At 33.6% G+C, this 12,488-nt stretch overlaps 1 protein-coding gene across 2 annotated transcripts in view; it reads left to right on the top strand.

Annotated features, from left to right (window-relative positions):
• LOC110834443 (kielin/chordin-like protein) overlaps nucleotides 1–12,488 on the top strand; it is a 356,749-nt gene that overhangs the window by 135,883 nt on the left and 208,378 nt on the right. For both annotated transcript variants that reach the window (XM_087359511.1, XM_087359510.1), the window contains exon 3: nucleotides 2,995–3,050. In XM_087359511.1, the coding sequence (XP_087215637.1) occupies nucleotides 2,995–3,050 (56 nt within the window). The remainder of the gene's footprint in view (nucleotides 1–2,994; nucleotides 3,051–12,488) is intronic.

Here is a 12,488-nt window from a genome sequence, read left to right as displayed (position 1 = left end):
AGGACTAATGACATTAACAACGCTATATTTAGTTAATCAGCCAATCTTACGTGTCAGACTGAAAATTATGAACTGGTTTTTAGTACTCCGATTGAAAATCTCCCCCATTAAAAATTTTACCGGACGTAAATAAACATTTCAAATTCATATCTGATACAATATACAGTGTACTGTCCAGAAATGTAATATAATATTTAAGAGGGGAGATTTTATGGCATATGAGAATGTGATAAACCGGTATATCAGTAGAGATCGAAACGTGATTAGTTAGAGGTTTATATGAATCTGGTACCAGATGTTGTTTTCGGTTGGTGGTTTGAATGGGGCGACAGATGTGAACCGGACAAATTAGACCCCATATGGCAGAGGATGCAGACATCAAGCAAGTGTTCTTGTAGAGGTTATGTTCTACCGTGGTTATTTAGAGACGCTTTGACCTTAAATTAACGTCAACTAATGGTGATCCCAAAAGTTAAGGAGGTGTAAAGTGAATATTTAAAGATTATTTTCATAACGGTTGTTAATTATTTTCACCTTTTCATTTTTAAGAATTCCAGACTGTCCTCCCCCCCTCAGTATTTTCTTTCGTTTTCTAAGGTTTTGTAAATAAAATATTTTTAGACCCTAGTTCAATTCCCACATTGTTTTTTATCTAATAGTTTATATGTCGGAGTACAGATAACGTAGAAAATTTTTATTAAATGATGTAAAATATAAAAGATATTTAACCCTTTAAATCCCAGTGGTGACTGTAACACCTGATTTTTAAAATAATAACTCCACATTTTGTTTTTGTGAGACTTGTTTGATTCTCACTGTAAACAGAGATTATTTCCTTAAACGGCGTTAACTAATTGATGTGTGTAACGGTAAAGTGTGTTTTCTTTGCTGTACGGAATGAATTAGTAAATATTATTTACTATGAATAAAGGAATTTCAAAATAATTGCATAGTAAATTTTGGGATTGGGAAGAAATATAAACGTATCGGATTATTTTGTCACATTTGTGTACTATTGCAATTAATGACGTCAGAGCAAAATATTTCGGGTCCTCGCCATGTTTATTTTTACCATTTTGCCGAGATAATTACACCAATAGACGATGGGCAATTTCTTCCATAGATTTGCATTTTTTTTTTCTGTACTGTTCGTGCTAAATGTCCCGCTCATCATCTTCAATGTGATGACCGTAATTATATTTAATGAATAATACAAATTATGAAGGTCTTCATTTTACAAGTTTCACCAGACTTCTGTCTGTGGTTTAATTTATTATATTTATCCTTTGAACCAGTAACTTATGGTCATTTTTCCCTTATCAGAATCGAAACAATTCTAAGTGTTGTCTCCTTTCCATATACAGGGGTTTATTATTATTATTAGTGTTCTGTCTGACGACAGGTCCATATGAACAGGATCCTTCCATCCTTTTCTCGGACTGGGACCTGTTCATATACGGTCTTGGCAGATGATCCAGAAGTGGTTTGCCATTGCCTTCTTCTGTGTGTGTGATTGGAGTAATTGTTGGGATGCCACGGAGAAACCGGGGAAGCCCCCGGAGGAAAACCCCGTGATGCCTAGACCACGGCCTTGCCCAACACAAGTTATAAATCTGAGAACCACCGGGAATTGAACCCGGGACCCCATGATTACAAGGCTAGTGTTCTGACCGCTAGACCACCGTGGCATTATAATACATTATAATTAAATACGTCACTAGCAGTTGATATTTTTATTAATCTTCTACGTCTGTGTAATAAAGTATGGTCTAGTCGTAGATAAACACGCTTTTACGTCTGTAATCTTAACTAGGAAACCGGATATTTGACGTCACTAGGAATTTATTTAGATTGTTGATAACAAGACATTTCATTCACAACTGGATTATCATCAAAAGAGTGACACGTACGCCATATTTTTCTGGTCTGACTGTCAATAAATTGATTGACTGAGATTAACTTGCTCTAACGGGACGTTCTGTTTACGTTCCAACACTCTCTGTCACGCCTGATGACGCAAAAGGTCTGAGTTTGTGAAAAGTTGTCCAACTCGCGCGCACAAAAAACACGGTTAATAATTACCAAAAACGTAAACTGTTGTAAATATAAAATTTTGTAACTTTTCATAAAATTATGTTTATTTTATTTTAATTTTGTAGGTTATTAAGACTACGTGTAGCTATGTTACACCATTTTCGACATTTCCATAGTTAACCTAATTGTCATACCAACTTTTCGCGACTAACTTACGCATAATATTTAAAAATTTTGTTGTTGTTTAAATCTTGTCAGTCTAATCACAATAAAATTCCTATTAAATATTAAAATATTACTATAATTAACATTTAAATATTTAAAATATATTAAAATGATCTTCTCTATCGAAATGTTCGATTTACATTAGAACATCACTAATGTAAATCGAATATTTCGATAGAGAAGATCATTTTAATATATTTTAAATATTTAAATGTTAATTATAGTAATATTTTAATATTTAATAGGAATTTTATTGTGATTAGACTGACAAGATTTAAACAAATATATATTTATCACAATATGACGCAACGTTATCATCTCATTTAAAATTTTCTTGAAGCGATGGACCAATGATTGAGATTAACTCATTATAATGGACTTTACAGAGCAGCACCACTCCTGAAGACAATGGCAGATCCAGTCCTCGAAACTTTATAACTAATTTTCATCCATGTGATTGTCAAAAATATTAATGTTTTGTTTATTATAAAGTGTTAAATTTTATGGAGAATATTTATTGATGTTTTCTGTTCACTTTTCTTAAAATAATGACTTGTAGATGATTTATCTAAAGATTATCGAGGTAGAAATCCATATATATTTATAAATTCGTAAACTGGACCATTTATAATCAGATCATAAACTGTTATTTAACACTACATTAACTCAGCACTTAATAAAATATTGTTACACGAGTTAAATTAATAAGAAATATTATTTTTCTATCTCTTTCAGATTCCTCTTACATGCTGCGAAGTGTTCTGTCAAATTTGTTGGCATTTTATTTGAAGGTAAGTGAGTACAAAATTTTATTATTTCGTAATTTTGTTTCGATGTAATAATAAGAGCAGGTGAAATTTATCCTTGGTCTTAAAATCATTTGATGAGGAAATGCGTTTCTGGTTAGGTTAGATGGCGTATACGAAGTGTTATTGAAACAGCAAATAATTGAGACAGAAATTGTTCCATTTACTATAAATAAAATGAAAATTGCCAACTGGCACAGACCTTATGTCGGATAACAGAGTGATTACACCTCAGTCGATTTGTAGATTAGTTTACAAAGAACCCCGCCCACGTATTTTTAGAACAATACAAAGCTGATTATGGCTAACGCTGTTCGGTGCAACAGCGGCTTAAAGTTAAAATACGTATTCCTGGAATTTCTCATATAATACCTTTAATTTCTGGAGAGAGATATTTTTAATCAAATATTCCAGATCATTTCTGTGTTCCAATAAGTTTTATATCCAACGTGCCACTGAATAGAATAGCCCATTCATGAAATGTAACTCATTTCAATGTGGTTCGTAGCTTAAAAATGCATAGAGCTTTACCTGAACTTCCCAATATGAATTCGAGTAAAGAAACTTTGGAACATGGACAGCTACACTTTTAATTGACACACGAGTCTGAAATCGGCTGAACCAAATTGTACATTAGCTGTAATTAACCTGGGACGGTGATAAAAACGTAACGTTAACAGGACAGAAATGTAGCACATCTTTGCCGTCCGTGGAGGCTACATTCTTGAGAATCTTTCCTGAACCTCTTGAATCCATTCTACATTCTCCATCTTCACAGTATATTCAGTTTCCATTTTAATATTATCTTCTAATCTACGTCTAGGTCTCGCAGGTTTTTTTCGGGATATATATATATATCCGTGTGTGTGCCCTATAAATTTCGCCTTCATTGAAATGATCGCTAAAATCATTTGACGAAGATTGACAATTGTGGAGCTGCTTATAATGCAGTTGTCTCGATAGAAGACAAGACCACTGTTTTGAAATTAGTGGTAGCAAGACATCGAATTTTATCTACATTTAATTTCTTTATGAATTAACTTTTTATTTCTAAAGATATTTAAATAATATCACTCCTAATGATATTATTATTATTATTATTATTATTATTATTACTTCCAATAGCAGAGGTATTACTGAAATTACTATTAATAATATACTAATAAAATTATACAATACGAGAAAAAGTGTTCTGTTTGAAATTGCAAGAGTCTTTACTTTGTGGATTTACATGCACGATAAATACTTAATATAATATATACCTTAATTATTCGGTTTTTGTCCGTCTAATCACAATTCATATATAAATTTACAATTAAGATAATTAAAATATCATTTTATGTTCCTCATCGAACAATCGATTTACAATTGGAACATCTTTTTACAACATGTTTCGGTTTCTATATAAACCATCTTCAGGTGTAAAAGTTAAAATTATAAACTTAAAACTTAATTACAATTTCTGATATGCAACTTTTTGGTGATGTTCCGTCCAGATTCGATTGTTCGATGAGGAACATAAAACGATATTTTAATTATCTTAATTGTAAATTTATATATGAATTGTGATTAGACGGACAAAACCGGAATAATTAATTAAATTTCACAATATGACGCAACTATATCATCTTATAATATATACCGTAAAAATTTGGTCATATTTCAATTGATTTTTAAGCTTGTAACAAGTAAAACGCTTAACTTAAAACGATGTCCTTTTGGTAATAAATATAACCAGTGTTACATGTCGAAATTAATCTATGGATTTGTACTTATAACAACAGGATTGCATGTTTCTTCCATTTGAGTTATTAAAGTGTCCTCAGTACACGGCAACAAGCTTATAAATGTCATTTAACACCAGAACAGAAGCCAGAAGCGCCATGACCTCCGTCACAGGTCAACTGCAGGCCGTAGAAAGATACCTCTTAAGTATACGACTATTTAACTCTGGTCATGTAACCTTAGGTTAACCTTGGTCACGAGAAGTGTTATCTTGAGATTAAAAACGTCGTACGTAACTTGAAAACCACTGCTAGCAGACGGTCTGTGGTTTTGTGAGGGGCGTAGGCAAATGTAACCGCCATGGTTACCGACTGACGATGTGTGTCTGGTCAGTGATCCCAATGCCCCAGACATCGATTCCTGTCAGTCGAAAAATTGATTGTCGTTCGTTGTTATAATTATAGGTGCTTTCTTGATTCTTTGAGTCTTTGGTGGGAATGACAAAGCAATTGGATGTTTCTAGCCACGTTCTCAGTCCTGTAGAGCTTTTAACAATTCTTTTCATCTGTATCAGTGCAATTGCTTAAGAAATGCCCGATGGATTATCATAAAATTTTACATTAGGGAAATTTATTAAAATAGACTCGTTCCAATTCTCGTTTAGATCGGATAAAATTTACGTAAATACATATATATGTGCGTTTTCAAGTTTGATTTTGTTTTCTGTACGTTTTTGATCAATACATGTACTTAACTGAAACATTTAGAAGGTTTTAAACTTTATAAATGCTACACTTATTCATTATTTGTGTCGGTATAAAATATATTTGTGCTATATTCGTGATCTGCAGTTACAGAATAGTACACGTAAATGTTTTTATTTGTAATATATTAATTAATTAATTTATTTTTGCCGTCGTTTCTTACTTTCTTCAGCAATCCAGTACCTTATACTGACATTTTGTCGCCTGTCAGATTTCATTTGTTTTGTCATATGTTTATACGAATATACTGCCATGAATTGTAAGTGACTGTACGGAATAAAAAAATCACGTGAGGAAAAAACTACAGGCATACCAGCTGACTTTTCCTGTATTCACAGTTAATTTTATTTTGTTCATGTATCTAACAGCAAATTTATTTTCGTATGAAACTTCGTTCCAGTTAATTCCAATTTTGTTTTTCCATCTACGTCCAGGTCACACGATTGCTCTCTTCCATTCAGACTTTCCGACAAATTCAATATAAATTTAACATCTATCCCCTGCGTTCTACATGCCCCACTCATCTCATTTTCTTTGTTCATTCTAATATCACTGACAGAAGATTATAGTTTAAGAAGATATTTACATGTCTTTGGTATTTGATACGTGATATTAAAATAGGTTCAAGAAAATTAACAACTTAATTATAATTGATATTTAAATTTATGTTGATTAAATCCAGATGACTAATAGAGTATTAAAATTTATTATGTTTGTAATTTATTTTAGAGTTATGCCATTTCTACGTAGAGGTTGTATGGTATCGGCATTACCTAATGCAAATATATTTAATGAATTTTCTTAGAATGTGAGTACAAGCAAGACAACCATATATGGAAAGGTTGAAAAGTGATATATGAGTTTTTCTACTGAAGGTTTCAGTCTGGCTTCTTCCTGTTTATTACGTAACATAAATACTCCTGTAATAAGGTGTTGTATTTTATAGGTAGGCTCACACGTGTGTATAATAATAACATTTATTAAACACGTAGGTAAACCTAGGTTTTGCTTACCCAATCACGTATGCCGGGTTCGAAATTATTTACTTTCTGTGATACAACCTCTTTGGATATGAAGGTTAAAAAAGGGAGCCGTTATTAATCGTCAGACGTGGAGTTACTGGCTGGAATGTTGGAGTTCGATTCTCGAAGAGAGATTGGATTTTTCTTTTCGACATCGATTTGAACTTTGATAATGTTTGTATTTAAATAGATACTTTTTGGGTTTTGTAGACAGGAACAGGGGTTATTTTAATTAATGACGTTTTATTAGTTGGTTAGACTATATTGCTTGAAGTGTTAGGCCAAATATTAATGAATAAATACGAAGGATTTGGACTCTTAGTGGTTGTTATGTGTTTGATAAATACTACAAAATTCTGAGACGAAAGACTGAGGGAAATCTTTGTCAGATTGTTTGACTTTGGACGTTGGATGGAACTTGGGACTTTTAGAAAACGAAGTGTGAATTTTTATCTAAGACGTTTGATATCACGTAGTCAGAAGGTGGGAAGATGGTTATCACTGGTTGGAGAGGTATTGTTAAACCACGAACACTTTTTCAGGACAGGCAGTAACCAGGTCTCCTCACTGGAGTTAGAGTTACGTCAACTTGTTCGATATATCAAATGGAACGAACCGTGGAGGTGTGATGTCTGACAAAGACACTGTTTTTCAAACTGTGTCCCGACTGCCTGACTCCAGACACTTGCAAACTCAGATCCCGCCACACCCCACAGTAGGCGCCACCATAACTTCATTTGCGTTTATTGCTACCAGAGTCACCATATTCGTACCTTAATTTCAATTTCTTCCGCATAATACTAACAGCGCTGTTGTACAGTCAAGTGTTACGTGAAATGGCAGTTGTGTTGGAAGTACTTTGAAGGTTTGTGTTTAAATCAGTATTAGTATTAACAGAACCTTAGGAACAATTGCAAATTCCCTAAAGGCGAACTGAGATTGTAGAGATAAGTTTGTGTGTTAGTCAGAAAGTGAGATCACGTGCTCTTGAATGCACGGTGGAACTTAGTTGTAATTTACGAATACACTGGCGCTGTCACGACGTAAGAAAAAGAGATAGACGAAGTGTGTATGTGTGTTCCGATAGGGGCTTGTAAGGCGTTCAAGTCAGTAAGTCAGTAGGTTGTTGGGTCACCCGTATAGACAGCACCTGCAATGCGAGATTTTCTTGCAGTATCCGAAAGATGCTGGTGTCTCAAGGACTAAAAGGTTTATTTCTTTTTGAAACAGAACCTTGGAGAGGCGCCCCTAGACACGCGTCTTATAAATTAAACATCTACACTTTCACCTGTTAACGGCTGACCACTGTGCCTTATTTTATAGACAACGTACGAAAAACATCTGCATCTTAAAAATTACGTGATATGACAGACTGTCGAATATTCAGCGTTGTGCAGATAGAGTAAATTTATTCTTGAGAAATTCTTTGAATTTTTATGGAACCCCGAAGATAAAGAATGAAACACCATTGGTCCATGTCGTGAGCAAGATAAATACACTCCATATATTTGTGTTGCATTTATTTAAGGGTAAATTTAATATTATTCCATCATTTGTACTTGGGGTTTTAGAAGTGATCTTAAGGGTTAAAATTTTGTACGTATTTCTTATGTCATCCTGCAAAAAACTTTAATTTATTAATTCTATTATTGCTTGGATATGCAAATAGATTAATGCTGAAATGTGAAACAACGTATTAGTTAATCGATTACTACTAATTGGTGATGTAAAACGATTAAATTTAGTAGGCGTAAATTTGTATCCCAAAGAAAGTAGTTTGACTGATGAACCATTTATTTATTGTATTAAATCTCAGGTGACTGGACGATTGGGTTTAATTTAAAGGCAGTCCATGTTAAATTTGCACTGAAACGAGTTGACCTCCGAGTATAGGAATCTAGACTAATCTGTGCGCTCTATATGAGTTAGAATAAAAGTCAGGGGGTCAAAGGGGAAGGATACACAACAGGTATATAAGTCTATACTACCCACGCTGCAAACATTATCTCTTAGCGATAGCACTTTGTAACTCACTGTCTGAGTTTCTGTGTGGTTAATGTTTTTGGTTTACGTAGTATGTGTGTTTTGCCCCTAATACTGTACTTCGGGCTTTCCCCGCCAATCAGCATTCCACCAAGATTCTATTTTCATTTTAATAATATCCTTTACGTCTGCGTAAGGCAACATGGCATTACGGACATGGTCCTCACTAGGGGATTCTCGTGTAAGTAGTATAGTTGACTGTCGTCATTAAAATTTAATTCTGTCGTTAACGAAAAAAGCAAGTGAGAAGTGTCACTAATGGAACTGAACATTAGCCAGGGTTACGTAACGTATTCACTTAGTAAAGTTTTAATTTACCAAAATGCATGATAAAATATAGTAAAAAGTAACTAACAAATCCTTCGAAAATGCGTCGAATTTTAATTTTAAAATTTGGGATCCACAGTAATAAATCAAAATTCCATTGATGAAGAAAATATAAAATAAATTTTGCTCATATCCGAGAAATACTTGCTATTTCAAGACAGTTATCTTCATATAAAAAATATATAGCTTACAAAAATTCTAGATAACGTAAAGGGGACAACTTGGGAGACCTAGTTGTAGATGGGAGTAACATGATGTGTGTTGCGGGTCGTGTTTCGTTTGGAAGGTAAACCTCATATTTCAATTCATTTGGTCAGCTTCAAGTCTCAGTCCGAATACTATTATTTTCTCCAAGGTTTCTCGTGGTTTTATTCCGTCCCTTCGTGCAAATGCCGCGATAGTATGAGGACACGATCGTTTCTTTAAATGTACTTTCCGATACTGTATTTATCAGTCGGCCTGTTTGCTTGAACACTGGGACCCCTGGTTCGAATCCCACACAAGGTATGGATATTTGTTTTGCGTCGTTCTGTGTTGTATTTATCACTCGTCCAAGAAGTCCTACGAGATGTCAAAAGAAATTAAAAAACCTCCAGTATGTGAGGATGCCAAGGTCTTTCAAGGACCCCAGAGGTAAATTAATTGTTAAAACGTCGTTAAAAAGAAGAAGAATGGTATAAATGACTATTTTGTCGCCTAAAATATGTAGTTGAAATTATAAGTAAAATAAATTTAAGATTTAATACGAATGATATTTCACGTTCTCAAGGCGGCGAGTTTGAAGGTCACTGTGACGTACCACCGACGTTTCAGGGGTGTCGTGAGAATGTTCTAATACAGTTCTTCAGCTGTTATTTCGTAAATTTGAAAATTAATTAATTATTTTGGCATTGCCTTGGTAGTTTCGTCACGGGATCGATTCCCAGCTGATTAAAAACTGTCTCTTTTAATTTTTTCCAGAATACATGGAGATTTATTCCATCTTCCATGCGTCTGTTGCTAAATTAAGCGTCAGAGGTAGGTTTGGTATTTTTCTTCATGCGGGTATAACTTTCGCGAAATAACGTTCGTTCGCCTGTTGATGTGTTACATACAGGAAATGCGTGCAACAGGTTAGAACTGTCAGAATGATGGCGGGTGTCAACAGCGCTGATAAGACATACTGACACCTTCCTATTGTCACAGCACACCCACAGCCAGTAACTTGTGCTAATATTTGAACAGGAAGAGACTGTGATAAAGTTTAACTGCATAAAAGATTATGTTATATAGTCCGATGTTTGTATTCAGAGAAATAAAGACATACAATTCTGTCTGTCCTTGGGTTAGTTGGGTCCCTAAACCGGATTAAAAATGGCTCTGTAAACCTATGTATGTGATTCAGATCAATAGAAGTTCCAGTGAGAATAACCAACAGAGTTATAAAATAAGTCATTTGCTGTAAGACACGTAATGGAATTTGATATGTGTTGTCCCGGGAACTATTGTTAACAATGCATTCATCTACTTAAAATAGTTACTTTCCTCCTTTGAAGTCAAGGATTTTAAAAACAAGCTCGGAAAATGTATTCCCAGCCGGAATACACAATATATTCTCGTTCATTCTTTTTGGCATATATTTAAAGTTATTAAATGCGTCTTGTTCAATTATTCCCACTTTGACCACCAGATCGCAGCACCTTAATGCCCACCTTACAATTTTTCTCCTTCGTCATTTTGTTAATGCCTTACGTATGACATTCGGAGATTCGATTCCTAGGTCGGGCAGAATGGCACAACATGTGCGCCAAATTTCATCCATATCCGTCCAGTGGTTCTCCAGTTGAATCGCTTGGACAGACAGACTCATGACCAGCTCGTAAAGCGTTCTCGTTATCCACTTCCTGTAATGAATGCGTAATGATATTTAAAAATTCAGTACGTACCGCAAAGAAAACATTGAACTTCATCATTACGAAGGTCAAGTGGGGATCGTGTTTAAGGAAACAATTTCTGCTTTATATATATATATATATATATATATATATATGTGTGTGTGTGTGTGTGTGTGTGTGCAGTTGATTGGAAGGTCACTGAAAATTTGAGATCGTGTTACCCGCTTTGAGGCAGTGATATAGACGACCCTCATTTTTAAGAACTCACTACATCATTGTCTGCTTTTATGGATGTGTCATGTGGGATGGAGTAATTATATTAGAAATTTAATGACACTGATGTAGGATAATAGCTCTGTTTCAAGGCTAAAGATTAAGGTTAAGACGATTTTCGTGCTAATTATCATAGACTGCATATATCTGCTTATATTATGAAACATGGCAATTTAATTAGAATTTGTAAGAGTTTTATAAAATAAGATTTCTTCCTCTGTATCACTCGTCTGAACTGTTTCCATAAACAAATAATGTCCGGTTCTTATTTTAATTTCTTTCAAAACAGTTGGAGACATTTTCTTAATGTTGGCCAAATATATTCAAATTTTTAGGTGGGTTCGCGAGTAGACTTTGCAAAATTATGTCTAGCGTCTTTGTCATACCTATATGCCCGTCTGTCCACACACAAAGAAATTAATGAACCAACCACTAAGTGGATTTTCGTGAAATCTGATATTAAAATTGTTCGCTAAAATTTGTCGTTACGTTTTGTTTTCGTTTGAAATTCAGACGGAAGTAACCGTCACTTTTAGTGAAGAATTGCACGCGTTTTGGTTTAACATTCACCAACAAGCAAATAAAAATTTCCGTCTCTATTTATCACAATAACAAATTAGTTAACAACTTAAAAAATATTCATGTGATAAGCCAAGTGTAATCAGAAACACCGGAAATATTTTTTTTGTACAGTACTTTTCAGTAAATTAAAATAGTTTTATTTTGAGTTATGTTTTCAGTTTTGTTTATACCTTTGACCTTACTCAATGAAGTAACATTCGATGTAACTGTTGTCAAAATTCGAGAAATTAAAATATGTAACAAGATTTATCAGAAAATTAATTTTAAAAATGTATTATTTAAATAAGTGATTTTCGCAGTTTTAATTCCTAGATTGTCTTTGTAACATGTATTACTTTTGCGTTATTTTACTTACCCTAAATGTTATTTGTCAAAAACTAGTCTGCCTTAAAATTAAATGTATATAAAGCAAATGATTTTTCTATGTACTGTCTAATGTAATGTTATAAATATTTATAACGAAGTAATTAAAATATTCTGTGCCTTTACACAATATGTTTCGACAAAAATTTCATCATCTTGAGAGTTAAAGTCAATATCTGATTTAATGAAGGTTAGCTTTAATTATTCTTAAAATTTATACTGAACTGAAAATTCAACTTTTTTTAAACAAAGAACATATTACCTTTGAACATTGTAGATTTTAGTGTTATTTATCGCATCAGCTTTTTCTAGGTTTCTAATTTTTGTATCTTTGTTTTTGAAACCTGTATTACAAATAGTAACTTGAATTGTAGGCGTCCTTCACACGCAGATTGAAAGCCGTACTTTTTTAACGCCTTACAATTTGCAATACCAACGTAACGGATGCAC

Source organism: Zootermopsis nevadensis, unplaced genomic scaffold (assembly GCF_977971745.1).
Source record: "Zootermopsis nevadensis isolate Lab colony 2312 unplaced genomic scaffold, Znev_1.0 Znev_ptg000031l, whole genome shotgun sequence".
Lineage (NCBI taxonomy): Eukaryota > Metazoa > Arthropoda > Insecta > Blattodea > Termopsidae > Zootermopsis > Zootermopsis nevadensis.
This window is presented reverse-complemented; position numbering and strand designations above follow the sequence as displayed.